The 27,762-nt window shown below is 50.9% G+C and overlaps 3 protein-coding genes across 3 annotated transcripts; 1 reads left to right on the forward strand and 2 right to left on the reverse strand.

Moving 5' to 3' along the window:
- Positions 1 to 8,137: 8,137 nt before the first annotated feature.
- LOC128271942 (voltage-dependent calcium channel subunit alpha-2/delta-3) lies at positions 8,138 to 14,188 on the forward strand. Its single transcript, XM_053009634.1, has 14 exons — positions 8,138 to 8,506; positions 9,579 to 9,660; positions 9,735 to 9,941; positions 10,017 to 10,550; positions 10,612 to 10,737; positions 10,810 to 11,163; positions 11,224 to 11,879; positions 11,944 to 12,098; positions 12,167 to 12,669; positions 12,744 to 12,986; positions 13,062 to 13,173; positions 13,254 to 13,467; positions 13,533 to 13,746; positions 13,811 to 14,188. Exons 1-14 carry the CDS (start codon positions 8,391 to 8,393, stop codon positions 13,928 to 13,930), a joined length of 3,636 nt encoding a protein of 1,211 aa, XP_052865594.1. The 5' UTR covers positions 8,138 to 8,390; the 3' UTR covers positions 13,931 to 14,188.
- A 3,118-nt stretch (positions 14,189 to 17,306) lies between these two features.
- On the reverse strand, positions 17,307 to 20,289 carry LOC128271004 (uncharacterized). Its single transcript, XM_053008433.1, has 2 exons — positions 19,506 to 20,289; positions 17,307 to 19,409 (listed from the first exon to the last, which is right to left on the reverse strand). Exons 1-2 carry the CDS (start codon positions 20,183 to 20,185, stop codon positions 17,525 to 17,527), a joined length of 2,565 nt encoding a protein of 854 aa, XP_052864393.1. The 5' UTR covers positions 20,186 to 20,289; the 3' UTR covers positions 17,307 to 17,524.
- A 553-nt stretch (positions 20,290 to 20,842) lies between these two features.
- LOC128273085 (protein adenylyltransferase Fic) lies at positions 20,843 to 23,073 on the reverse strand. Its single transcript, XM_053011000.1, has 2 exons — positions 21,381 to 23,073; positions 20,843 to 21,306 (listed from the first exon to the last, which is right to left on the reverse strand). Coding segments are annotated over exons 1-2 (1,626 nt in total). The 5' UTR covers positions 23,006 to 23,073; the 3' UTR covers positions 20,843 to 21,305.
- Positions 23,074 to 27,762: the final 4,689 nt, after the last annotated feature.

Consider the following 27,762-nt stretch of genomic DNA (forward strand, 5'->3'; position numbering starts at 1 on the left):
GCGCGGGGCGCAGGGCAGCGAAGGGCGCTGATGGCTTTTCGGTGGCGGGCCGTGTATTTACATTTCACTCACCGGCGCGCACCCGGTCGCGGATGGCCCCTGGAGCCTCGTCGGGATGTGTCGTGTAGCGGTACCGACGAAAGTGTTCCAAAACATTACCTCGTGGTGGTGGTTGCCGGTGGGTTGCCTAACCACACCACGCGGTAGGTGAGCGAGCTGGCCGGGCCCGAAAGATGGGAACAAAAATTGCATTAAACAAGCTGGACACCGGACCGGTGCTGGAGCGCACAGGACAACCACAGTCCTTTGCAACCGTGTTTCGTTCGTTCGCATCCGGAACACCAACAGAAGCGTAACGTAAACGCAAAATAATCAGCCAACGCAGCGCAACGGAACAATAACAACGGGCCGGCAAACAATGGGTGGCAAAATATATAGAGAAACGATCGAAAAACAGTACAATAATAATGGACAAATTATGGGATGCACGAAATTCATGAGATATTTGTTTTGGAACTTTGAGTCTGCGCGACCAGGCGCGGGCATTAGCATATTTATGTTGGTGCCGCCGCCGCTTTTGGTGGGTGAGTAAAATCATCGACGGGCGACGATTGCCTCCTACGGCTCATCGGTTTTATACATCATCAATCATGCTTTGTTTTTTCCGTAGGCCCCGCCCAGGATGCCCTTAGCCACAGCCTAATGCCCTTGGTGTGTCCTTGCATCGCTGGCAGTTTAAACGACCAAGTTGGGCTTAGCTCCGTGAAATCACGGCTTCATGGTTAAATTGATTCAAGTCCTTTGAAGTTATCAGCAGATACAGTTACAATGTTACTGGATCCAGGATACTGTATCCATCGGAGTGCATCGTGTGCGCAATTTATGGCCCAAATTCTTCCTTTCGGGCCGAACGGGTTCCACTGACAGCCATTTTCCGAACAAGTCATCGCCACATTTCATCCAATAGCTTAACCGAACTTGGGAAATTACTCGTTCCCGATGCTGTCATGCGGTCGTATGGTAATGCAATTAAGGAGTCCTATTTTTTCAATCAACCAACCAACTGGCTGATGAGCTGCCGGAAGTGATCCGGAAGGCCAGAACCACCGAAACAGACAGTGCACCTGGCCCTGCACGACCGGCGCGACCCGATGACGTACGGCCTTAATTAAACGGAAACCACACAAAAGTCAGTGTGCGCCTCTGGCACGGCCACGGCTTAGGGCCAGGACGTGGGTATCTGTGACCCATTTTGGCACAGTTTCGGCATAATTGTGGCAGCCGCACAACTTACAAGTGACGGTGGCCAGAGAGGGGCCTTGGTGTGGTCGTCCACAGTCGCAGGACCAGGCTCGCTCGGTGGAATCGGTGTGCCGACGGTTCATAGGAAACCTTAAATTTCCGATAAAAGGTTTATGCTGACACTTTTATGGGCTATCGTCGGTTGGCCGTCGCCCGGAAGTCGTGCTCCCGGAGCGACAAAAGGAAGACTTTGGACTACGCGCGACAACCGCGCTCTGGTGTACGGAATAGGTGGTGGGCTCTGGGCTGGTGGGCTGGTTGGGCCATCAATTCCCTATTGGTGGGACTGATGGGAAGTTTAGTTCAGCCGATTTATCCGGCCAAGGCGCAGATTCTGTGCGGGTGCTTCTTGCCCCCGTCCCAACACGGACACATCCTTTGAGGCAGATGCAGCCCGAGTTTCTTCGGGAGTCTCGTATCTTAAAAGGGGTTCCCTGTGGGCCGTCGGTTACTTGCACGGGATGTGCTGAGACGAGTTTGCTGCATCGTCTCAACAATGGCACGCTAAGTACACTTCTGACAAGAGTCTCAGGAAACACGCTGCGACGGTGCGGGTTTTCTTGTGTCGCTACCTCGAAAGTGCACTTTCTTTACCTTGCACTGCAAGCTGACTCGCCGAGATGCAGGCGTCACTTTAATCGAAAACGGTAGCCAATTTCACCGGAGAGCCTGGCGAGTATTTTGCTGGAAAACTACACACGAAACGCGGTTTTGTTTCGAGCCGTGTTTGAAGAGTTGAAGTAGCTGTTTAAGGGATTTAGGGTACTCCTCTTTAACTTAGGCGCTATTGGCAATCCCCGTAAGTCAACAAAACTCCCGAAGCGTGGCACACAGTGCTCTTTGTTGCCAACCTGTTTTTTTTGCCCACCGGTATCTGGGCCATTCTTTCGATACGAAAAACCCGCCCCATATCGCCAATGCCGCACCATTCATCTTCCGCCAATCGATATGGCCGCGCCGATTCTGGCGAAACTTTTCAACCCGCTGAAAATGGAGGTTTTATTGACCGAAAGAATTTGAGAAACGATCACCGGTAGCGTCTGTCGAGTCTGTGCCGTCATCCCGGTGCCCGGGTGCTCAGGCAACTGCAGTTGCGACTGCATCGTGCCCGGGCCACACCGTCGGGGCACAGGATGAAGGATGCACCCGTCAGCACAGCTGTTAGGGAAGGTTTTTTGTCCAATGCTTCTCCCTTACTTTCGAGGACCCGCTCCGTGCCCCGTGCCCGGTCTTGCGTGGCGAATGTCATCTGCCGACATATTTTTTTCCCTTTCGGGGTTTCGGTCCCCCGTTGTGTGTTGCGAATTTGTTTTGTGTTGTGCATTTTTTATATGTTGCCAAAACTTTCCACCGAACACGGAGACCCCACCGGCAAGGGAGAGAGAGTGTTACATGCACGTGCAAAAAAAACTGAGCAAAACCTTTAATTATTCCCGATACAGCACATCTGGACATGGACACTAGCGGACAAATCGCCCCGACATGTAAAGTCCCAAAGCCGTGAACCGTATGTTTTAGGGGTGTTTGCGTTCGTGTGGGCCATCATAATGGAGAAAGTGTGTTCCGTGGCGAAAAGGTGAGTTGAAAATATGCAAAAGTAAAAGGAAAAAAACGAAAACGAAAAAAAATCAAATTATTTATACGTACCTAGAGCGAAATTAAATCCGAACCAAAAGCAAACGAACACCTGTGTTGAAGGAAGAGCAAAGAAACGTAAGACAGAACGATCGATAGAAGCAATGAAACAAAATAATTAAAGAAAAAAAAACAGCAAACAGCTTCGAACGAATCTCAACGAGCCGGCGGTGAAATGGCGAAAATGCGGAGCAAACGACGCGACGACAGCGGGCGAAACCGCGGCATTAGGGAGCGCGAAAAGGAAAACTAATGAGAAAAGATGAAAACAAATTCGTTCCACCTCCCGAAAGTTCAGTGCGCACAGTTCGTGGGAAAGCTCGCGGGGCCAATCCATCATCCGCGCCGTGAGCTCTCTAGCCGAAGTGAACCGAATCCGGTGCATAACGCGAACCGCAGCTGACGGCGGCTTCAGCGCGCGCTCGACCGGGAAAGACCACTCCCTGGTTCTGGCGAATGAACCGCAGCGCACTAGTTCCGATGACGGGAGTTCGTGTTTCTTTTTCGGACCGTTCGGTCGGGCCCGCAATCGGTGCAACGGGAAAGGCCACCAACAGTAACTGCACCGAGCACACGCATACATCATTCGGATCATTTATCCAACCACCGAGAAGGATTTATCTGCGGCAGGATCTCGCTCCGAGTTTTTTTAGCCTAGCATCCAAGCAATCCGTCTAAAAGCTCGTTCCGATGGCGTGATGGCCGGTGATGGGTGTATTAATCCAGCGAGAGGTTCTGATTTATCGTGCCATCATCCGGGGGAGGTCAGCCTCGAACTGGCCCCGAAGATGAACCGCCGACCACCGGTCGGTTTATAAAATAACGGAAAAAATCGATCAACGTACTCTGCGGCGAAACGGCAAGTCGTCGGAGCGAAAGTAATACCGAGTAATCAGGAGATCCTTTCGAGGACCGCACAATTGAAAAGAGGCCAAAAGCGGACCCAGCGGGCCAACGAGGAAGAAAGCGGCCTATTCAAATCGATTAGGACGATTTAAAAGTTTTAAAAGCTTTAAAAAGTGGTCAATTATGTCGGGGCCGATTACGGTCCGGGAACCGGGTCCGGGTCGTCGGCGGCGGCGAACCGGAACCGGTGCAAATCAGCCAGCGGGAAAGAGGCTGATCCGATTAATCTCGGCGATTATGTGAGGGATTTCGTTCGGTGTGTCACTCGTCGCGGGGCGCCACGCGGGGTCTACCGTGGGACGTTCTGTCGACGGGACGGCTCTCGGCTCGTTCGTTGCTCGTGTCTTTCTTTTCGTTTTGCGTGCCTTTTTTTCTGCCGCGTGTTTCCGTTTCCTACACGGCTTCACAACTCGCGATTGCACAATCGTAGTGCTCGTAGTAGCCAGTGTCGGCCGACCCTCTTTCACGGCCACGCCACCCGGCACCGGGCACGCGGTTGGAAGAAACTCAATTAGTGTCAATTAATCGACTACGCGGGGCCATTTCTGCCACGACATTTCGCCGCGGTACTCGGTCACGCTCGGAACCGGATCGAAAGCCGATTGCCCGCCTATCGTTGTGCATTCTTTTCATCCCGCGTGCAACAAACAATCGGTGGGCCATTTCTGCGAAGGAATAATGCTGTGGACCGGCGGCAACATTGATTAATGCTCCGGCCCCGGGTTCGGACGATCGGGTGTCGCAACATAGTGTCACAGTTTGGGAACCGCCTCACGAAACGGCGGCGAGCGGCCGCGAAGGAGCACTTGATTCAATTTCGACCGTCATTGTTATTGAATCATGGTTGCAGACCGCCGCGCGAGCCTTTGATGGACACCGCTCTTCCCGGGTCTGGCGTGACGCGAACCGCGTAGACCGCGAGGTCCGCAGGTCCCGTTTTCCATGCGCCGCGAGTGGATGCGGAAAAATCACCTGATTTCGTCTTTCGACCGACCAACACGCGGCCGAAGCGTACCGCGGAGCCTCACAGAGCCTACAATTATTACGGGCCCGTTTTCTCTCACTCTCTCTCTCTCTCTCGTGGTGGCCTTTTGCGCACTGTTTCTCTTTCACCCACAAAAACGGCAAACACACACACGCACACACATGCGGCCAATGCCGGTGCACTATCGCGGAACACCACGGAACACTGGCCTCGTTCACCGGCGGTCCAACCGCCGGGATTTCGCCCGGAGTTCACAGATTCACGGCGCAGCAAGAACTGTCACCAGCACCGGAACGGTCCTTCCATACCCAGCGAGTATCCTTCGGTTGGCGCAGCGAGAATCCTCGACTAGCCCCGGCGTGGGTCTCTGGAAGCGGATGTCGGGCGTTCACCGTGTGTGCACAGCTCCGGAGTGAGCTCGAGGAAGGCTGACAAAACTCTGCCGGCGTGTGGTTTGCCCTTCCGGAACGGGTACTGCGGCCACAAGCGAGCCGTAAAATTTGCGCTCTCGCTCTCTTTCATTCTCACTCACTCACTCTCTGAGCTGGTTCGGGGCGAACTCCGGAGCTGTGGCCAGAACGTGCGTTTGCTTTCTCTGGGTGTCTCACTCCGGCCAATGCCGGGGCTTCCGGGCGGCCGAACCGGACCACTCTCACCTGGGCTCTCTCACGCATCACGGAGCCTTTGCTGCATCTCCCAACCACACCTTTCTTCGCCCGGTCGGGGCCGTTTGTGGTCGTAAACAGGTCGAAAAAAAAAACTAGCTAATTACACTGCCGATGTGCCGACGTCGATGTGGCCAAGCAGCTACCAAATGGCCGCGAGCTAGATCTCTTGACCGGCCGCGAGCTAGATCAAATGTTCTAATTTCTGACGTTCTCGCGAACCCTGGCTCGTGACTCGTCAATCCGGGCTCCCGCGGGAGCACGCTTGGTTATTAGAACGGACCGTTCCTGGTTCCGTTTCTTCGCCGGATCGCATCGAAACGCCTCGGTGCGGATTATGCGGATACACTTTCGGGGACCAGCTTCCGCAGCGTTCTGCGAACTCACGCCAACGACCCGGAGTGAACTTGCGAAGAGCGAACAGCGCCGGGCGAGGCTCGCAAAAGGCTCGCCCCGACAAGCGCGGTCCGGAGCGCGCGCGTACTCCTACGGCCACGGGTATCGCATCGGCAACGCCTGAGTGAGTCGGCAGCAGCAGATCTGGAGCTCGAGAGAAGCAGTTGTATTTGTTCTGCATTGCCTCAAGGGCCCAACAGTGGCACGGGGTTTTTTGGCACTTTTTGCCCCCCGGTTTGCGTTTTCGGTGAGGAATGCCTCGGAACAGTAGGGCGTCAGGCCTCCAAGGAATCTCCGAGAGTCACGCCGGGCGCCGAGATGAGACCACAGGGCCTCGCAGCTGGGCAGAGCAGCAGTTAAGGGCAAGAATTGGAAAGGCATAAAAATGAAGTCCGAAACCGACACGAGGCATGCGAAAATAAGGCACGAAGTGAGCAAGAGTTGGAAGAAGTCTACTAAATCTTGTTCTTCTGCGCGTACGGTGGGACAGAACAATTGGATGGAAGATTCTGGCTCTGGTAGAAGAAAACAAGAAAAGAGGTGAAGCATCTTCGAACATAATTTCTATCGAACTGATGTATTCTTAACACATAGCTACATATAATTGAAGAACTGAGAGCTCTTTCGTGCCATTTAAAAATTATCCCGTTTTGTGCGACTTTGAATTACTTTTTACAAAAAAAAAGAGTAACAGAAAAGTCGCAACCAACGCTCCTAGGACTCCGCTCCTGGCGTACGAGAGCCACCGGGAGAAACCCAGCCCCAAACACGTCGAATAAGGCCAGCCGGAACGCCGGCAGTGAGTCACATGGTTTCTGTTTTGACAACCAATTTGTGAAGGTCACAGGATCTCTCCCTCTCTCTTTCTCGGTAGCTCTCGCTCTCTGGCTGCGCCACGTGAGACGGAATTCCACGATTCGCTCCGAGCCGCTCCGGTTCGTAGAACACCGCACGCCGAGAGTAAGGATCAAACGCCTTCCGTTCGGCGAATCGCAGGGCAACCCGCCCGACCCAACGAGCACACCGCGACCAATGATTCCTGTTTGCCAAAGGCCTTTACGGTCAATAAATTCGATCGCCGCCGTAGTAAGTAGCAGACTTGCCTCTCCGAACTGGCACCACACGAAGAAGAAAGAATAAAACCCGGCCCGCGGTCTTCTCGATAACTAATCATCGAGAAGACCGCGGGCCGGATGCTGCCTAAACAGACACGCACCGTCTTTTCTACACATGGCCGAATGATTGCTAAGGATGGTTTCTGAGAGAATTTCAAATTTACGACCATTCTTCAATTGACCCAAATTTAATTTGAAACCAGTTCATGTCACTGGATTTTTAATGGCTCGATTGGCGAGGCAAGAGCACGCCGAAAAAAAAACCGCGACAAGGCGTTTATCGCGGTGAAAGGTTTCGTGACGATGCGAAAATAATTGCAGTTACAAATGGTGCCCAGCTTCTTGGCCCTCGTGGAACGCAGGTTAAGGGTCTTGGAGTTTTCGTATTGATATGGCAAGCTTCTTAATCCCACGTCACCCCAAATACCCCAAACAGTTGAACTATATTCTTAGTGTTGTTACGCGAACCAGAAGGACGCTGATGCGGGACGAAACATGGCGTGTAACACGTTAGGTGCATGTGATAAGGCATATTAAGTAGCTTGACTTATTACAAACATGGGAACCCCTCGTGGAATTATTACACATTTCATTGGATTATGAATCAAAAGTATCGTGAAAAATGCAAAAAGCTTAAAAAAAATTTCGAATTTGGGCCGCAGCTCTTCAGAGCCTGTACTTCGATACTTAACTATTCGATACTCGATTATTCAACCGATTATTATTTGCAATCTTCTATTGCGTCAACTACTACCGTACATCACAATACGTAATAACCGCCAGGGCCTACTATTCCATGATTGCTTTTGGTGACCGATTGCTTAATCGATGTAGTTGTTCGACCTCATTACTTAGTACCACCGTTTAACGAAATGTTAACGATTTTCCCCGGCCTACGTTGGACGGAAATTTGAATACAGGAAAATGCCATGCGCCGAGCCGTTTGACAGATGTAGCCGCGTGCACGCACTCGTGTGTGTGTGTTAGTGTTGGGAGCAGACGGGAAAATCGTTCGTTAACTTTTCACCATCCACACACTCAGTCAACAAAGGAGCGAGCGCGAGCTCGCCCGAGTTTTCCATCGCTGCGTGCGTGCGGTTGCGGTTCGCTACAGAGGTCGAAATTCCGGAGTGGCCTCAGCTTTCCCCCCATGGTGACTTCCGTCTGATACCGCCGGTACCATCGTTAGCTGGGACCTGGCGAAGCCGGAAACTTCGTGCAGTGACGGTATCGCTTCGATATGAGGAGGTGCAGCTAGCCGAAGGATAGTCAGCCGCAGCAGAGCGCTACAGTGCTTCGATAGGATAGAGTTTAGTGCACTAGCCGCGCTACCAGACCAGCCGCCCATCTCGGTGTCCGGGCAACATCACTAGCGCTGGCCCCAGGATGCGACTGCCTGGTGCTGGCTCGGCCAGCAGGAAGTTTCTGCTGGGCAGCATACTTTGCCTTTTATGGATAAAATTACCCGACCAGCCCGTCAGCGCCTCGGTGGAAACGGAAATGTGAGTAAGGTAGTTCGGATATGTCGGAGTCCCGTGCCGGAGACGCTCGGGCTTGTTGCCGTTCTGAAAAGTGAAATGAATTCTCCCAATTCTAACTCGACAAACGCGGACACGAAAGCAGGTTTTTCCTGGTCCCGCCCGTTGACAGTTGGCTGACAGGGAAAAGATGGTCCCGTCGTCATTGGGAAAGCCTGTAGATTCACCGCCGTCGTGTTGGTGTTGGTGAGGCTGGGAAAAACTTAACGAAACCGCGGGGATGCTATTTTCGTCGCCGACCACCGATGGCTTTCCCCCGTTTTCCATGACCCCCCGCACACACGCGTACACTGTTTGGCCGCGCACGTGGTCGGTCGCCCGCCGCACGAAGACAGCCGTGTTTTGGGATTGAGGGCCAAGGTTTGGCCGCGGGTTGTTTTGTCAACAAATCTTTCGTCCCACGCGGTCGGTAACAACAATCGTGTCGATTTGCTTTGCGTCCATTAGGAGATAGGCTAGACATTTGGAGGATTTTTCTCGATATTTTATTTTGCTTTTCGCAAGCTTTTGAACAATAAAGAAAATGAAGGTGCAAAATGAAAGTGGACAAATCTTGACAGATTTTCGTATTTTCTTTGTGTTCCACATCAAATTTATATATTTTTATTATTTTTAGTATAGTTTTTCGAAGATTTACATTTTTAATTTTGTTACGATCGAAAAGAGATGTATTATTTTCTTTTAATGGATATTCAACCTACCAAATACCATCTCGGTAGCTCGAAGATGCATCATTTTTGCGGTATTGTGTCATGTGTCTGAACTACTTGAGAGGATTTCAATCAAGCTATCGTCCCGAGCGTTGCCAAGCGGCCGACAGATCTTGTTGTACGCATCTATGCTAGCTTCCGCTCCGTCGTTTATTCAACATCATCGTTTGTCACAATCGAAATCTGACCTATTAACTCCTGTTACGGGTGCTTTGATTATGGTGCCCATGTCAATTTCTCATCTCTCTCTCTCTGTCGGTTTTTTGTCGTCTACACATTTTAACGCAATTATTGGGCCCCTTCCGCCCCATGGATGGACTCCGCAGCATGGAAAAGTGGGCCGACAACTTTGGGGAAGAGCTGTGGGAGCTGGCACAAACGATGACAAAGGCGATGGAAATTACGGCGGTTAGTACTTGATCTTGTCCAACGTGCGAGGAGCGGGTGTCACTGATCGCAGCGCTTCCGTTGTGCCGTTTCAGAAATACAAAGCTTACAATGCTCGGGTCGAGCACAAGGATGGTACGGCGCTGATCAAGTCCATCGTCGAGAACGTGGGTTTGATGTTTATCCGCAAAATGGACGCGATCAAATGCATCATCAACCAAGCGGAGTACATGTCGGAACGGTTTAGCTACAATGAAACGATGGCCGAAACCTTCGAGTATTACTCCAGCAAGTACTCGAATGTGTGTTACATACTGCGTGGTCTGGAAAGAAGGGGGACACAAAACACTGACTACACCGAAGCTTTCCGATTGCAGATCGATGGCCGACCGGAACCAGAAATACCGGAGACGCTACAGGAGAACCAGTGGATGTACCGCAACATGTCACTCAACTCGGACACGCACTTCTTCAACATCTCCGTCAACACGGACTACAGCTCGGTGCACGTGCCGCAGAACGTGTACGATCGCTACCCGTGGGTGCTGGAGGCCCTCCAGTGGTCCGAGTCGCTGGACGAGGTGTTCATGCAGAACTACCAGTCTGATCCGGCCCTATCGTGGCAGTACTTTGGCTCGTACACGGGCATGTTGCGCCACTACCCGGCCCTCGAGTGGAACCGCGAGCACGTGGATACGTTCGACTGTCGGAAGCGCTCGTGGTACATCGAAACGGCCACCTGCTCGAAGGACATCGTGATACTGCTCGATAATTCCGGCTCGATGACGGGCTACCGAAACTACATCGCGCAGCTAACCGTGAAGAGCATACTGGACACTTTTTCGAATAACGATTTTATAAACATTTACAAATACTCGAACGATGTGGATCCCCTAATTCCGTGCTTTCAGGTGGGTCGCCAAGTTGACGCAGCGTGCGTTGGGAACACTAAACCTGAACTAAACTTTCCAGGACATGTTGGTTCAAGCCACACCGGAGAACATGCGCTTCTTCAACGAGTACGTCCGAGAGCTGCTACCGGAGGGGTATGCCAATGTGAAGAAGGCTTTCATTGCGGCGTTCGAACTGCTGCAGAAGGTAAGTTTTCTGGAAGGGAGGTGGACGTGGTAGTCCACGGTTCTAAACGGTGCCATCGCTTTTTCCACACAGTACCGTGAAATTCGTCGCTGCAACGAATCGGTAAGTGGCTGCAACCAGGCCATCATGCTCATCACCGACGGAGTGCCAAGTAACATCACGGAGGTATTTGAGGCGTACAATTGGTACGAGAACGGTACCAAGATACCGGTGCGTGTCTTCACCTATCTGCTTGGCCGCGAAGTGACCAAGGTGCGCGAGATCCAGTGGATGGCCTGCCTGAACCGGGGCTACTACTCGCACATTCAATCGCTGGACGAGGTACAAGAGGAGGTGCTGAAGTATGTAAGCGTGATAGCGACCCCGCTGGTGCTGCAGGGTGTCGAGCATCCACCGACCTGGACACACGCCTTCACCGACACCGCCGTGAGTATTCGCGGGTGTTCGACCCTAGGACCGATGCCTGACTCGCTATTCTTTTGACAGGAAAATCTTCTAACGGAGGCCCATGAAGATGAGCCTCCGCGGCTCATGATAGCCGTCGGTGCGCCAGCATACGATCGAAAGGCCAACCACTACAATGAAACACGAACGGCCCGTTTGCTCGGTGTGGCCGGCACAGACATTCCCGTCGAGGATCTGGACGAGCTGACGTTACCGTACAAGCTGGGCGTCAACGGGTACTCGTTCATTGTCAGCAACAACGGGTACGTCCTGATGCATCCGGATCTGCGTCCCGTTTACAACGGCCGGTTGAAGGAGAACTACAACAGTATCGACCTGACCGAGATCGAGCAGATATACGATGAAAACATTACGCGCCAGGTCGAAGATATGACGGGGCGTGAGATGAGTCCGCTGATACTGGAACTGCGGCAGCATCTGGTCGACTCGAAGTTTGGCAACATGACCAAGCTGCCGGTGCGCTTCCACTACGACAAAATGCGACGGGTTTCGCTAGAATACCAGGACTACTACTACGCCCCGCTGGAAAATACTCCGTTCTCGCTGGGCCTGGTACTGCCGCACGATTACGGCAGTACCTGGATAAAGGTGGGCGACGAGATCAAGCGCAACCAGCACATGGGTATCAACATTTCCGACTTCTTCGTCGGCGACAACTGGAAGGTTCATCCGGAGTGGTACGTTCGAGGTGGCCACAGCGCATCCCAAGGTCAGAGAGTAATGCGAACGAAACTATTGCAGGGTCTACTGTAAGTACCACTACCTCGAAGGACACGAGTTTAAGACGCCCGAGGACGAACTGAGCCACTTTCTGGTGCGACTGTACGAGCCAACGTGGAAGTTTTCGCAACAATACGAACCGGAACCGGAGGATTTTGATCAGGATTCCGATGAACGTGAGTCCGGGCCCCTGGCTTTGATGCACTTCTTCGGTGTCGCAACTAATGCAATCTTTTCGCTGCAGCCAACTGTGGCCGCAAAACGCTCGATGACGATGCGTACTACTGCAACAAGGAACTGGTGCAGCTACTGATCTTCGACGCCAAAGTAACCAACAACAGTTACAGCAAGTGGGAGTTTGAGGACGACCATAAGCGCAAGATCATCGAGATGTACAATGCAACGCTTCGGTTTGTGGCCACCATGAGCGGGCTCACCCGGTGGCAGTTTATCTTCGGTGAGGTCGAGGTGGACACGGACAGCGAGTTTGGCGATTACCACCAGAAGGCGATCGACGAAACGTGGTACAGGAGTGCCATCCTGCAGCATAAGATCGACCCAAAGAGCTTTGTGTACTCGGTGCCGCACGAATCGGACCCACCTGAAGACGGCGAGCTGAAGGTGACGGCCAGCATGGCAATCTTCCCGCGCGACGGTGGTCTGGAGGCGCCCGGCTGTGTGACGGGCTTTCAGTTTTCACACTCGCTCATGTACGATCGGTTCATGGAGATCACTTCAAAAACGACGGTACAGGACGGTCTACCATCGGAAGATCGGTGGGGCAGATAGAAGAGTTGGACTTGATTTGCGCTATTTTTCAGTGCGACGGCTGCATTGAGACGTGTGCCTCCGATTCCCGGGATTGCTACGTGATCGACAATAACGGATACGTGGTGTTGTCGAAAACCGCGAACCACACGGGCATGTTTTTTGGCGAGATCGAAGGCTCTATTATGCAGTCGATGGTGGACAAGGAGATCTTCATCATGATCTCCGTGTTCGATCTGCAAGGACTGTGCGAGCACGAGAAAGTTGTCGAAAACGATGCCATGGCGTTGATGCACGTGAGTTGAAATGTTGGCCGTTCTTTTCGTGTTGGTATCGCTTGTAATGGGTTTGTTTTTCAACTGCCTTAACAGCCGGTAAAGCTGGTGATGCTAGGACTGAAGTGGCTGATTGCGGAAGTAGCTATCATGTTGTCCCGGGCTGACTTTTGGGTGCACGGCATACCTAGTCACGATTACGGTGGACGTACGTAAAGCTTAGGAACTAGGAACATTTGGGTTTTGGCTAACCTATGGCTGTGACTTCTGAACGCTTCACTCTTGCAGACGAGTACGAGGATTACGACGAGGCACGCCCTGCCAAGCCGAAGAAAATACACGTCGATGAAGAGGAGGAATACTTCAACCGACCGAAAGAGATCAAAACCGATATCGTATACGAGCCGTGTGATAAGAAGGCCAATCTGTACGTGATGCAGCAGGACAAGTTTATCAAGGGTGAAGGATTTTTCTACGAACCTCCTCCGCCATCGCTGGATAGGTAAGTATTAGCACGATCCACCTCGGATCATCATCGATGGCTGATCCCACTTTTCCGTCCGACAGTCTTCTGTACCCACCGTACTTTGCCAAGCGGATTCCCCGGTCCAATCTGCTGATGATCATCGTGGAGAACGAGTATCAGGCAGAGAAAGTGATCCTCTCCGCGGCACCGGAGGTGATCTACCACAACGATACCGACGGTTTGCCGTGCGTGAAGACTAAACTCAACTTTCTTCCCCGCCGACGTTTGGAAGAGTGCTACACGGAGCACCCAGACGTAAGTGACTGGCCCACGTCCACGGTCCTTCGTCGTGGTTCTTATCCGTCTCACTTTCTTGCAGGAGGAACGGGTGGCCCAGTGTGGCAGAGGATCCCGCCTAGCTATTCAACTGACTGTAGTGATATCGACTCTTGTGTCACTGTTGTTATCTCGATGTGCCCAAACTCTAGTCCAATTTTAAGTAGTTCAACCCGTAGAAGTCTGAAGAAGGTTTTTGTACTAATGCCGTGAACGGACACTGTGACGCACACGAACTGTGTTTGTTGGAGAGCATGCACCTCGCGTGAAGTTTGTGATTTTTTTAGCACTTCAACCTAACGAAACCACCCCAACGTTGGTTTCGTTCTGGTTCTGATGAGGCAGTCCTGGAACCGTAGCTGATGCTGGAATGTTACCCAAACAAACCCGACGAAAACCCTCGCTCTTGCCCAGGGAGCCTTTTGTGAAGACCTTATTGTGTGACATGTGACATTTGACCGAGCACGGAGCACATTTGTAAGACTTACTAACCAAGGCACCAAAAGGCGAAGGCTGAACAGTGTCACCAGTGTTACCACATACGAGGTGTGATCAATAATTTTCGCGACATTTGAATTTTCTCGGGCTACGTATATCCGATTTTCGATTTTTTTGTGGAGTTACATTACTACACATGTCAGTAACTTATGGTGAAAAGTTCGGCCATTTTGAGTAATCAGTCAATTTTTGACCGCTGTTTTGCTTGGACGTGTTTTGACTCATCGTCGATTTTTGTGTACTCCAAAAGTAATTGACCATGAAGCTGTAATTTGAGTTTTGGAAAAAGGAAAAAACAGGAAAAAGTTACAGGGGACCAAATCTAGAGAATACGTTAGCTTTGGCATCATTAGTGTGTTGTTTTGGCCAAAAATTTGCGCAGAAACCACGATGTGTGAGGAGGGGCGCGACAACCAATTTCGGGTTTTCCACAAATTCGGGCATTCGTAACGGATTGCTTCTGACGAATTGCGCATAACTTTCAGGAAATATTCTTTATTGACCATTCTATCCTCTGGCAACAACTCATAATGCACCACGGCCATGCAATCGAAGAAAATTGTAAGTAAAACTGTTCACATTCGACCAAACTTGGCTTTTGGAAGTTCACATCTTCTCGGACCTCTGACAAAATTTAGAACTACCGATAAGCAATGCTTTTGGTCTTAAAAGCTTCACCATGAGCCACAGCCAACATTTCGATTGCGTCCGAGCTCTTAATTTCGTTTTTCACACAGAATTTGATAAAGATTCTTTGCCATTCAGTTTTTGGAAGAGACAAATTTCGACGATGAGCCAAAACACGTCCAAGCAAAACAGCTGTCAAAAATTGACTGATTACTCAAAATGACCGAACTTTTCACCATAAGTTACTGACATGTGTAGTAACCTAACTCCACAAAAAAATCGAAAATCGGATATACGTAGCTCGAGAAAATTCAAATGTCGCGAAAATTATTGATCAGCCCTCGTATGCAAATAATCACTCTTCCAAAGACTATGTGAATGTGCGTGCACGATCTGAACTGATGAGCTGCACTCGAGCCTCGAGCCTCACCGTCTGCGACATTAACATAGTTTAACTGTTGCACCGTTAACACCATCCACCTGCTCCATCCATCTGGTAAAACTATTAAAGAAACGTGTATTTATGTCTCCGGAAGTACCACACCTCCATTGATGGTAGCCTTGCCCACCAAGACAGTGGTTGCGCTTGTCGGGAGAGCTTTAAATCGGGTTTTATACTGAAAATGAGAAGGAGATTTTATTGTTCTATAGTTAAACAAATTCACACCCACCCTATTCTCGATTGAGACCAGGAAGCAATCAAAATAGTGCAATATGTAATCAAACAGGACAAGCATCCGACGACGACACGCTCTTGTTCAGCCCAAAGCTTTGGTCCCGAATTGTGCTGGTCAGTTTTGGAGCTTTACTCAGCGCACCCTAAGACATGTTTTACTACATTTGTAAGTTCTTTAGGCAAACTTTGAATTAATTACCCCGTTTAAATCTCAAAAACGCCAGGTGTCCCGGTTGCGATAGTGTTTGGTATGTCTTTTGTGTAATCCAACGTGTACCCGTGTAATCGAACGGCACCTGTGAACGAATTTATTCTCCAGAGTTTTGCAACGGTTCTCAGTAAAACAGGTCAATCAACAAAACTAAACAATCAAATCAACAGAAAATAATAGTAATTTTTTTAAATAATTTATTTTATATACTTTTCTCTCCCAAGGCTGGGTTTCTCTCCCTGGGTTGTAATCCCAAAGTGATTCCCTGTACCAGGGTTTATGTTGGATGTCCGAAATTTGCTATGAATTATAGAAACCAAACAAACGTTGAAAAAATGTGTACCGTATAGAGTTCATCCCATATAACTGAAACCAACTACAAGCCAACAAACAATAAAACAAGTCAAAGTAACCAAAGATCGTCCGCGCGGAAGTATCGTTATTCAATCGCGATAAAAAAAAACCGCAATCGGGCAAAGTTTTCAAAGTTTAAATTTTGAATTCATTTAAAGACAAATTAGTCTGTTTCCACAAAAGCGATCTGGGTAAAACATAATATTCATTTAAGTTTATTTGTAGGTGACTTCTAATTCTATTTATCAACATTTGCGATACGGTTGACGATCATTTTTGGTGTTTTTTGTACGACACAACTAAGCGTTTTGTCACTCCCGCTGGCACATCAGTGGACAGCGGAGTTTTTTTAAGTTTTAGGATACATTTTAAATATCGTAGTCACTGTGTTTGGTCGTTTTTCGTGTCACGTTCTGTATGAAAAAAGAAAAATATCCAATAAAGCCATTGTTAAGTTTCCCGAAACGTGTTGCTTAGTTTTTGTCATCGTATACGCAGGTTACTGAGGTACTCCGGCCGGTCGGTTGCAGTTTACCAAACCATAAAGGTCGAAAAAAAAACAGTAAAGGATCGACAAAGGAAAATCCACTCAAATACAATTCCATTTTATCAATAACTTTCCCTTTCCTTTCATAACACGGATCTTCATCATCGTTTTCGTAAATTCAAGTGTATCCTTGCAATCGCGGTTCCAATGAACTAATTTTATAGAGCATTTCGGAATTTCAAAATAAAAAAACAACTCATTTATGGTTCAGTTTTCTTTACATTCCTTTAAAACTATGTTTTATTTCACTTTCTCTCTTTCTTTCTTTTCTCACTTTACGACGACTTTACGAATTTTGTATTTTGTTTACTGCCCTGCTTTCGCCCGTTTTACCACAGTTTCTGCTTCTTTTTCTTCCTCTTATTGTGTGCATCGGAAAGCCTCGTTTCTGCACTGTAATGCAACGGAATCACTTTATGAGGTCTTACCCCCCTATCATAGAACTCGATTCGAGTCCTCGAACGTTCACTCCGTTCATTTTGAGTTCATTTTGCTATAGCTTTCTCTTTCTGCCCTCTCTCTTGCTGTATTCGGCTTTCTCTCTTGTTGTGTTCACTCGAACGGTAGAATTTCCGTTCGAGATCCATAATAGGGGGGTTAATTTAACTAAGAGAATCGATGGCCGGCACTTCTTTTATGGGAAGATCACAGGCCACAAAAGCGCGGTGCAGTGCGTGACAAGTGACATACATACCGCAGCTGCACACGCACACAAACGAACATACAGTGTCTAATTCTAATCTACCAACAGAACAGAAATCACACTTTCCAGCGCCCGGAACGCCGGAAAGAAGCCATTGTTGTAACAGTGCGGTGCCCTTCAGCTGCTACAGCGCAAGCAGCTTTAAACTTCCTTTTTCATGCGCTTCGTGAAGCGCTGCTTTTGTGCCAGCAAACTCGGTGCCAGTCGGTGCAGGAATTTGGTTTTCGATTCGAAGCTGGCCGCCGATCCGAACCCACTACTATGTGGTATGCTTGGACCCGACGACGGCGGCGGTGGTGGTGGTGGTACCGGCTGCAAGTAGGGATGATGCTGACGATGCTCGCTCCGATGGTGCACATCCGACGAGGACAGTGCAGGTAGTAAGCTGCTGCTGGTGGAGGGATTTGCAAAACAAGAGGACAACGATAGCAGTGATGGAGCGAGTGAGGACGAACACGACGATGGCCCACCACCGGACCCTCCGGCGCCTCCGTTCGACTTCACTTGGTGCCACGGAAGGCTGAAGCCTGATGCGGGCAGCAGAGGGATGAGCTCACCGAACGCTTGAACCGGAACATCGTCCGTAACGACGACGTGCTTGAGCGTTTCAACCGTCGGATAAAACGTGCTGATCGCTTTCGGTGCGTCCTGCTCGGCCGGTAGCTCCTTCAGCTGGCGCTTCTTTAGCCGCTCGATGTGCTTCTGCTCGCGTATCCGCTGTACGTCCCACTTCTTGCGGCGCCGTTCGTCGATCTCCAGCTTTGTGTGGCGCTTTAGGTACGCTTCGTCGGTGATGTTTTCCCGTGACCGGATCTCTTCGGCGAGTGGCACATCGTCCGAGCTCGGGCTCCCTGGAACGGACGATTCGCTCTCCTCGATTACACTCCACGACGGTATCTCAAGCTCGGCCGCCCCGTTCGACAGGAGCCGCTCGAGCTCGCTGGCGATCGCATCGTCCTTCCAGTTGCAGCTGATATACTGCTTCCGGGTGACCATGTAAGCTGTCGCATTGGTACCGATCCCCGATTTGCCACACCGTGATCCCTGCTGCTTCACCAAACTGCCATCTGATGAGTTCCCACCGGAAGAGCCACAGTGCGGGTTGTAGTGAATGCTGTTAGAGTTACTGTGATTACTGTTGTTATTACTGCTGCTAGCGGCGCTCGGTTCGTTGCTTTCTTCTTTCGGTTGCTCATGGCCTGTCAAACGCTCCGATTCCGTCGTTGTCGTCGTTGGGTTTTGATCCCCAGCCATCATCGTTACCAGCCGTATCGAGTGCTTGTTATCAGCCGGTGGCCCTTCCTCCACTTTGGCGGAACTTTCTACCAGTGGTTCGTCCTGCTCAACGTCGCTGCTATCCTGTGCGTTTCGTTCGGCTTCGTGATCGTACCCTCCCAAGAGTTGTGGCTCATCGGTGCACTCCATCTTTATCATCGGAACGAAGACCGATTCGGAGTCTTCCCCACCACCCGGCAAACACACTTCGTTGGACAGATCGTCACTTGTGTACTGCATCGGACTGTCGCCATCGTTCGATGCGTAGCATCCTTGGTCGACCACCGGAACCCGCGCGTCCCCTTCGGTCAGTGACTCCGGGTCCTCGTCTTCGCGCTCATCCTCACCGAAACTCGACGGTGGCGAAGCCGATTCATCGTCGTCCGATTTGGAGTAGTTGAGAAAGATTTCTCCATCGACCTCGTTGTTTTCGGCTTTAATTTCGACGTCCGCGTAGTATGCGGCCATCGATGGTTCACCGTCAGCCATCGAGGGGGACAATACTTCCACCGGTTCCTCCTTGATTAGCGACACCGTGCTGCTGACCTCCGAGTTGCGGAGCGGCGAAGACGAATGCGCGGGCTGCAGGGCGGTATCCAGCACGGTGGACGAAACGGATGACGAGGAGGGTGGCGACTGGGACGAGCCGGCGGTTGATGAGTTCTTCAGGACGACCGCCTTCAACCGACCGTTCTCCATCTGGCTGCGAATCGTAAGCGGCGATACCGTTCCTTCCGCTTTCGGTGGTTTTGGTGACTTTTGTGGCTGTGTTTGATGTTGTTGCGGTGGATGATGATGCTGTTGTTGTGGTTGTTGTTGCTGTTGCTGTTGCTGCTGCTGGTGTTGCTGAAGCTGTTGTTGCAGCTCGTGTGGTACCGGTTGTCCCAGTTGCTGCAGTTGCAGCAGGGCCATCGTAAGGCGCTTGTTCGCCTGCTCCAGCTGGTGGCGCAACAGTTCGTTCTCGTCCTTCAGCTTGATGATCACCTTGTCTTTGGTTAGAATCTGATCGCCCTGTTCCTGGATGAGGTCCAAGTGGAGCAGCAGGATCGATTGCATCTGCTTCACCTCGTTGAGCGCACTCAACGAAGCATTGGCCGAAAAGTCGTCCCCATCGGATGGATCCTCGTCCGGATCGTCGTCATCGGGCATGTCGTCGTCGTCCTCGCCATCCTCCATGTCCTGATCTTCTTCTTCTTCTTCCTCCGGCTCGTCGTCGTCATCAATCGGAGGCAGTTCGGGCAGGGCGTCCTCGTCGAACATCACCGGCGGCGATCCGCCGGTGGTTGTTGACGACGCACACGACGCAGCCGACTCGATCACGGTTGCCGTTGGCATCGTAACGCCCGGCGAAGCGACGACGGTGGTCGTGGTCGCGGTCATCGGTGATGATGTCACTGTTACGGCGGCGGCCACGGTGGCGGTGGCGGAATTGCAGTAAACGTGGTTCATACTGTCCATACTGCGGAGCACCCTGCTGTGCCACCACTCTGGTTGCCGCAAACACCCGTCCACCACACGGAAACACATAAACGCTCAGCGCACGCAACAAACACGCCACAAACAATATAAACACAGCGCCGCACACAACATACAGCGGCGCGTCCACTGCCTGCCAAACAACGGGGCGCAGTTTGCCGCGAATTCTAACAATACGGCCGGCCGAACGAATCAGGAACCGGAAGCGCAATCGACGAACGGATGCTATTGTTTACGCACAACGACACAAATAATGCCGAACGCTGCGACACTCGCGCGCAAGCCGCGCTCAAACAAGCCGAAAATCAGCCAAAAGCCGAAAAACAACGCAGTAAAAATCCGTTGACGTTGGCGAACTGTCAGTGAGTGACAGCGTAGCACGGATCAACTGTGGCACCGGCACACAGGGTGAAAAGTTTCTAGTGACTTCGTCAGGCGCTTTTGTGCCATGAGTTGCGCTCGCTCACCTCTTAATTTATTCGGATAAAAAGTAACATTCCGAGTTTCCTAACATTCGCAATTTATTTTACGATTTATGGAAGAAACTCGTTTTCTGTTCATTCATGCGGCCCACATTTGATTTGTTGCAACAACCCACTTTGAATAGAAAACAAATTCAGACACCAGCAGTGTACGTTAAAAATTTACGGATTTATTTTAAAATTACCAACAGATTAGCTAACTAAATCATCACAGCGGTACGAAAGTAGGATCCATTGGTTAGTTTGACTATGTGTACTGTTTTTTTGTGGCTGATATCACGACAGAACCGGCAGAAGTGCCGTTGCACAGCATCCATCGGTAAAATCTTTTGCATTTGGTGATTGAGCACAAATTCGACAATTATCACTACCTAACCTAATTAACACGTAATGTGCGCTTCGATTAACGGATGATGTTGAAATCATTTGTTCACCGCCATTGTGCCCTCATTTTTTTTTGGGAATTTTCACTTTAGATACAGGACGAACGGTAAATGAGGGCACGGTAACATTTCAAGATAAAATTAAAACAAAATAAATATAAATAAAACGGTATGGATACAGTAGGACGGCGTTATGTACATGGGACTAACATATCAACATCGTTGCCAATGGCTGAGCACACGGACGAGACAACTTTAAATATCGAGCATAGGAAGCCACCGTGCCAGGGCCACAGGAAGTAAATATCTGCGGAAAAAATAAGGTGGAAAGTATTGTAAATTTGCCAATTATTCCAGCAAACATATTCAATATCTACATACCAAATCACTCCTATCCGTATCGTGTCACCGGCTCCACTTCCAGCCGCACTTCCTTCCTCAATAAAACTGTTGATTAGTGGCGTGCCACCATCCGCGCTGTCCTGTGCCAACAGCGGGATCGGATTCGATAGCTCACTGGTGGCCCACAGGTACAGATCGAGCGTTCGTTCCGTACAGTCGGCAATAAACCTCACAAAAGGCCGAATGTCACCCTCGTTGGCCAGCTGCAGATAGTCGTAGTACTTGTGCCGATGCTGCTTTTGGATGATCACCGGTGGGTAACCGGCCCGCATGAGCAACGTGTTCATCAGTAGTCGTGACGTCCGGCCGTTCCCATCGCTAAACGGGTGAATGTGGACCAGCTTGTAATGTGCCATTGCCGCGTACTTGACCGGATGCATCAGAAAAACCTGCTCCGAGTTGAGCCAGTTCTCGAAGCGGCCCATCAGGATCGCCAAATCGCCCGGCCCGGGCGGAATGTGTCCGCCAACGTAAACCTGCGTGCGCCGAAACTCACCACCTTCGATCGGATCGACGTGCCCGAGCACGCGTCGATGTATCTCGAGAATATCCTTCAACGTAATATAATCGTTCTTGTTGACCAACGTTGCGTTTATGTACTTGAGGGCCGCATCCAATCCGAGGATTTCGTTGTGCTCATCGATGCTCTTGCCATCGACCGCCATGCGCGTTTCGAGGATCGACCGGGTCTGCGCTAAACTCATCGTGTTGCCCTCGATCCCGACCGAGTGGTAGATGTGCTGAATGTACGCTTCCTTTTCCGCCCGCTTCAGCGCCGTATTAGAGGCGTGCACCGCGCTTAGGGCGTCCCGTTTTCGGTCCAACGCTTCGAATCGTTTCGCGTCTATCTGCTCGACAATTTGCGCCGTACGCTGCCGATTGGCAAGCGCTTCCGAGTAGTACGGGTTGACGGTGAGGGCTTGTGTGTAGTACTGATCTGCTGACACGACGTCCTGCTGATTGTGCTCCAGAAACTCGCCATATTTAGTCAGGATTTCCGGATGTTTTGGCGAAAGAGCCAGCGCATGTTGAAATAGACGGAGCGCCTTATCGTCCTTTCCCTGAAGCTTCATTTCGAGGGCCATTTTTAGCGAGCTCAGTGCTTCCGCATCATTCGTCACACTGTCCTGCGATTCTGCTTGATGTGTATCCCCGCCCGCTGGCATCTTCCGTGCCGGAAGGTATGGTTCCATGACACGAGATTCATCCGCTAACCGGAGCATCGAACCGTCGGGAAGATGACGTGGATTCGGTGCGAACAATGCTCGGCCACTGCTTTCCCCTTCCAGTGTGCGTCGCTGCGAGTCAGCACCGGAGCGGTGCGGCGAGGGGACAAAGTTCAGCATCGCGAAGGCCAGCAACGAGAAAAGTGCCCCGCTGGCAAACACGGTCAGTATATGGCACTTTGTTTGCCGACCGTACCACGGCGGCTGGCCACGGCCCGTCGCATCGCTTTCGGATAGTTTTTTTCGTCGCGATCTCCCGGAATGATCCGACGAAGTGGAACTTTGTCTTCGCTTACGTTCTCCGAGCTTCGCGGAGCCATTGGCGGCGCCATATACGCAGCACATCTCGAGACGCTTCCTTTCAATGTCGAATGTCATGGCGAAGAACCTGGTGCATGTTACAGTTGCCACAAACTCGATTTGCTTAGGACTTTCCCACACTGTCTTTATCACAACGGAGCGACGTGGTTCAAACGGGTGTTATCGGTAGTACAAGATGGTTCTTTTTTGTTTAAAGTTTCTCGCGCAATTCGCCAGCTGATTAAACGCTCTGCATTGACGTGTTGTGTTGTGATCGAAGTGACAGCTGGGCGGTACGAGTGTGAAAAGGAAATATCTGCGGCGGGAACCCGACAACAATAGCGTGGATGCCATGAGTTATTATGTTATCTTTGGTCAAATATCGAGATTTTACATGATTTCAACTGATTTTCACCGCAGGGTATGCACCGAATGGATCGCAATGCTTACCTAGCACTGTCCTCAACCCTATAGTTGCTCAAAGGCCCGCACAACTGGCTGATTCTTTGTCAATCAACGTTTAAATGAAAATGATCGCACCCTTTGAAAACACGGCAGAGCTTTATTGAAATGATTTCCTGGCCTTAATTAGCCCGCGAAATGTTTAGAATGGTTTTCTCACACTTTCATTTCGCTCCTCCGTCGTTTTAAACTGCGCACCGGGATCTGTAAAGAAAGTTCTCGATCCGATTTTCCTTGCAAGTCAGGCCCCTCGCAGCGAACTGTCAGTGGCGTGACAGCAGAACGATCAGAACGAACGATTTCGTCTTCGGATGTCAGGTTCGTCATCAAAGTTAGGTTCGCAGTGTCCTAGTTAGGTTCCAAAATCGGTCGAATTCATAAAACCAACATTCACATTTTGACGTTTCGTGTTTCATGTAGGACAAATTAACAAAAGTTAAGATTTTATTCCCGTCGAGACGGAGCTGCGTCGCTGCTGCTCATTGTGTTTCTTTCGTTCCCGACCCGAAATTTCTCATACGCCACACACAACGCTGCGTCAACATCGTCATTTTCCCGTAGCGGACCTTGGACGACCCGGAACGTTAAGAAAATTCCCTGTTTTCGCACTCATCGCTGCGTGTTCCCCAACGTAAGTGGTTCGCCATCGGTGGGGTCGTTCTTCACAACAGAAACCGTGCGTGTGTGGTGCTTATCGTGAGTGAGAGTGCGCTTCTCGTTTCATCTTACCGTCTTTATATTTGTAACGGCTTTGTGTTTCGACGACGACCTTTCCCGTGACAGTACAACAGCTTCCGCGCGAAAAGGACACCGAACGGGCGAACGAGATCGGTTCGGTGGGTGAATTCTTACCATTCATCAGTACGCTGCTGTTTTGCTTGCTTTTTGCAAAGCCTGCCCATCGATGCTGCGGCCGACCAGCGATGCCGAGGGCAGCAATCACAGCAACCCGTGACGATCTCGACGGTGGTGTGTCGCGCGAGAAGAAATGGCCCGACGTGAAGTGCGTGAATCGGTCGCAGGTTTCGCTGCTGGCGATTGCTGTTGCCTGAGCAACGACCGCCACTGGTAGGTTGTGAAGTGCTTGCTGGCCATTCGGCCGCGCTCTCGGTTCAGTCACCGCGAGAAGCAACGAGAAAATATAGCCCACCGTTCTATAGGCAAATAAGAATTCAATCATAGAGCAACCTTCCGAGCGGGGATGTGAAAACAGTGTTTCGGTACAAAGTGACCGTCAGTGGTGTGCGATTTTTCCTGTCGGCAAGGTCTAACCCCTTTCGTCCGCCTAGTGCATCCGTCTTCGCCCCCGTGTGTGTGTGTGTGCAATTTGGCCGTGCGTTTGTGTGTGTCGGGTGGTGTGTATGTTTTGTGCGTGCGGTCAAGTGTACCAATTTGGTCGGTGCATTTCAGTGCGAGCAACAAGCGGCGGCGGCGCGATTGTGTAATGTAAAATCAAACGCGGTGCCTTGAAGCGCGCGGGCGCGCGATGTTGTTGGCCGAGGTTTGGTGCTCCACGAACCAACGACGACGTCGACGACGACTCCCCGACGAGGGCGGGTGGATCATCGACACCAATCAGTCAGCATCGTGGGCTCTCTTCGTACCCCGTAGTGGCCAGCGAACGAAGAAGCAATCATCCTTTGCATCGAAGCAAAAAGGTAACCACAGGGATACACAGCAGTAGTAGGCCGTGCTTCGGCCTTCAATCATTGCTTGAAACATTCTTCACTAAACCGCCCGCCCGCCTTGAAAGGGGGTCGAACAACTTAAAAGCGAAAGGTGTTGAGCGTGTAACGGGAGCGCAACGGGGCAACGAAAGGCTCCTCCGATTGCACAGGGAAACATAAAAATCTCACTCGACCACCCGACCAGTCGCCTCGCGTGACTGTGGAGCCCCCCTGTGTGTGCGCAAGCGGCTCGTTTTTCGCAAAAACAATTGAGGCATCGTTTTGCAGCACCAGCACCCCAGTTGGGGTGGATGGCCGCTTGGGAACCACCGCGGGGTGGGTAAGAGGGGAGCCTCTCGGCGGCCTGACAGTGAAAGCAGGGCTTACTGCGAACGCAACGTGTTTCTTTGGTGAAACTTCTTGAACTTGCTGAACTTTCCTAAGTATGCCTTGATATGAAACATTTATAAAGTGGTTGAAGAGTGAAATTCTTCCCCACAAGAATCTGTCCACACGGGGTTTCCCCATTTCAGGGAAAGCCGGTAAGGAAACACAATTTTCCATCACGCCGCAGTAGGCTTCCCGCTGAGCACCATTTATTTTCATTCTCGTTTATCAACCTGCAGCAACGTAGTTACCTGTGAGTACATCACGCAGCGTGACGTCTGGTGATTTACCTTCTTCCGGCTGCAACGACGACAGGTGGGCGCCGTACACTGCTGGGAACTGCAACCCCGGCACTTGATTGCCGAGCTTGACCGGTTCGGTTGGAAAAGGATATTATTTGAAAGCTCCATGACGCGGTGATGCACTTGCATTTGTTGCCCTACAACGATAGCGCCCCACAAAAACCATCGGCAGGGGAAACGTCGAGAAAAAGCGAGAATGGTGGCCTGCAAAATAGCGTTTGTCGAAATTTACGAGAACTCGGGGCAGAAAGAGACAAAAAGACGAATAGAAAGAGAGAGAAATGCTGCGAGTGTGCGTGCGAGAGAACACCGAACAACGAGAGCAATGAAAATAAACGGATGACGTCTCGCGGGCAGCGCCATCGCGAAATGCAACAGACCGACCTCGCCACAGACACGGCCCCTGAGGCGGAGGGGAGAGGCGAGGAGCACTTGTTTACGTAACACTGCGAGTGGTTTTGGGCGGTTTTAGATTGTTTTTTTTTTATGTTGCGACGGGGAAAATTTGGAAACGGTTTTTACCTTTCGTTCCCCTTGGAACATTCAGTCACCGGAGAGGCTCAAAAAATGGACCACTTTCTGGGTGGATAGCATGTCGGTCCGATTTCCGTCGCGATCGCCAAGCACGTCACAAACCACCGTGACCCGAACATCGGACATTCACCGGTCCCGGTTGATGACTGATTTCGATTGTGAATAACCAAATTGCTGGTAACCTTTGTTCTTCTCGAATGATCTATTTAAATCCTGTCTTCGTTTCGGCCATTCTTTCCAGAGTTTGACGCACAAATTGCCGAACCAATTGTTGAAACGTTCACTCGCTGACATCAATGGAAGGTGGTCAACATTAGGCGATACGGAAAGAAATGGAAACCATTTCGAGCGGCACTTTCATCGTATGGGGCCTCTGTTCTAAAATATGCGGAACGCAATCCCTTTTCCCAAGCGCCTAGTGCCCGGGTGTTCGCTTCCGTTGTCACGCACGCAAAGCGGAATCGCATTTTAACATCAATCACAATCGCGCGCATATTCCTTCGAGTGTGGAATGGAATCCCCCTGTTTTTATGAATATTTCATCCATTTTCCCACCGGCCCCGACTCGATTACGTATAAATGGGAAATTGCATTTTCCGTCGCCGCCCGTGAAAGGTGGTTCCCGTGAAATGCCATTCGATTGAATAAAGTTTTTTCGGGAACACACGGCACAGTTTGGGGCTGCCATGGACGGACCACGTCGAACAATATTTTCGAGTCGCGGTCGCTTTTGGATTCGTTTGCGTTTGCGTTTATCAACCGCGTCTAGTCATTGACCCGACGTCCCGTCACCATTTTCCTTCCTCGACCAACACGCGGCGCGGAGCGCGGAAAAACCACTTTCTTTCTCGCCCGTTCCCCCCCCGATGTTGGTCGGTTGGTCTGCATTCCAAAGTGCATCGTCTGGCGCACATCGGGCGAGGGCCCTGCAGCCGGTAGGGCCCGGGGGCTATGTTACGGTTCTCCCATTCAGGTTTCTGACAGCGGGTTTCCAAACGGCTTCGTTGTACTTTTAACTTCCCCGGCCGCCCTCTCCGGCGACCGTTATCACGATGGTGGACTCTTCACGGCCACGGCAGCCAGCGACGCAGCGGGCATCGTTTACGTGCCCGGTGCGGGAGGGTGGCGCTTTGGGACGCCGTGAGAAATCGATCCGTTTCGTCGTAAGGCCGCCAAGCGCCCCAGTTGCGGGGCGCCAGTTTGTTCACCCGAATGTCTCGTGTTGCCAACGGTCGTCGAACAGACGTTCAAATCGGGAAAATCGAGACGGCGGCACACGAGTGTATTAAGTTGCAGTCACCGTCTTCGTGGTTGCGAATCGGGAGTGTTTCATTAAAATAAAAAAAAAACGGCAAACAGTTACTGCTTTCGTCTGTGACGGAATGGCATTGCTGGGTATTGAGTGTTCTGGCATTCCTTTGGGACACTTTTCAAATTATGTTGCCTGTTGCCGCGAGCGTGTGTGGAACGATTCGATGAGTTT

This window comes from Anopheles cruzii, chromosome 3 (genome assembly GCF_943734635.1).
Source record: "Anopheles cruzii chromosome 3, idAnoCruzAS_RS32_06, whole genome shotgun sequence".
In the NCBI taxonomy this organism is placed as follows: Eukaryota; Metazoa; Arthropoda; class Insecta; order Diptera; family Culicidae; genus Anopheles; species Anopheles cruzii.

Bases quoted from the DNA above. Each gene is read 5' to 3' on its own strand.
- LOC128271942 (XM_053009634.1), top strand. From the start codon at position 8,391: ATGCGACTGCCTGGTGCTGGCTCGGCCAGCAGGAAGTTTCTGCTGGGC. The intron at 11,164-11,223 runs GTGAGTATTCGC...TTCTTTTGACAG, and splicing joins ACGCCTTCACCGACACCGCC to GAAAATCTTCTAACGGAGGC. The intron at 11,880-11,943 runs GTACGTTCGAGG...AAACTATTGCAG, and splicing joins TGGAAGGTTCATCCGGAGTG to GGTCTACTGTAAGTACCACT.
- LOC128271004 (XM_053008433.1), bottom strand. From the start codon at position 20,185: ATGTGTTTCCGTGTGGTGGACGGGTGTTTGCGGCAACCAGAGTGGTGG. The intron at 19,410-19,505 runs GCAACACCAGCA...ACAAAAGTCACC, and splicing joins GAGCTGCAACAACAGCTTCA to AAAACCACCGAAAGCGGAAG.
- LOC128273085 (XM_053011000.1), bottom strand. From the start codon at position 23,005: ATGACATTCGACATTGAAAGGAAGCGTCTCGAGATGTGCTGCGTATAT.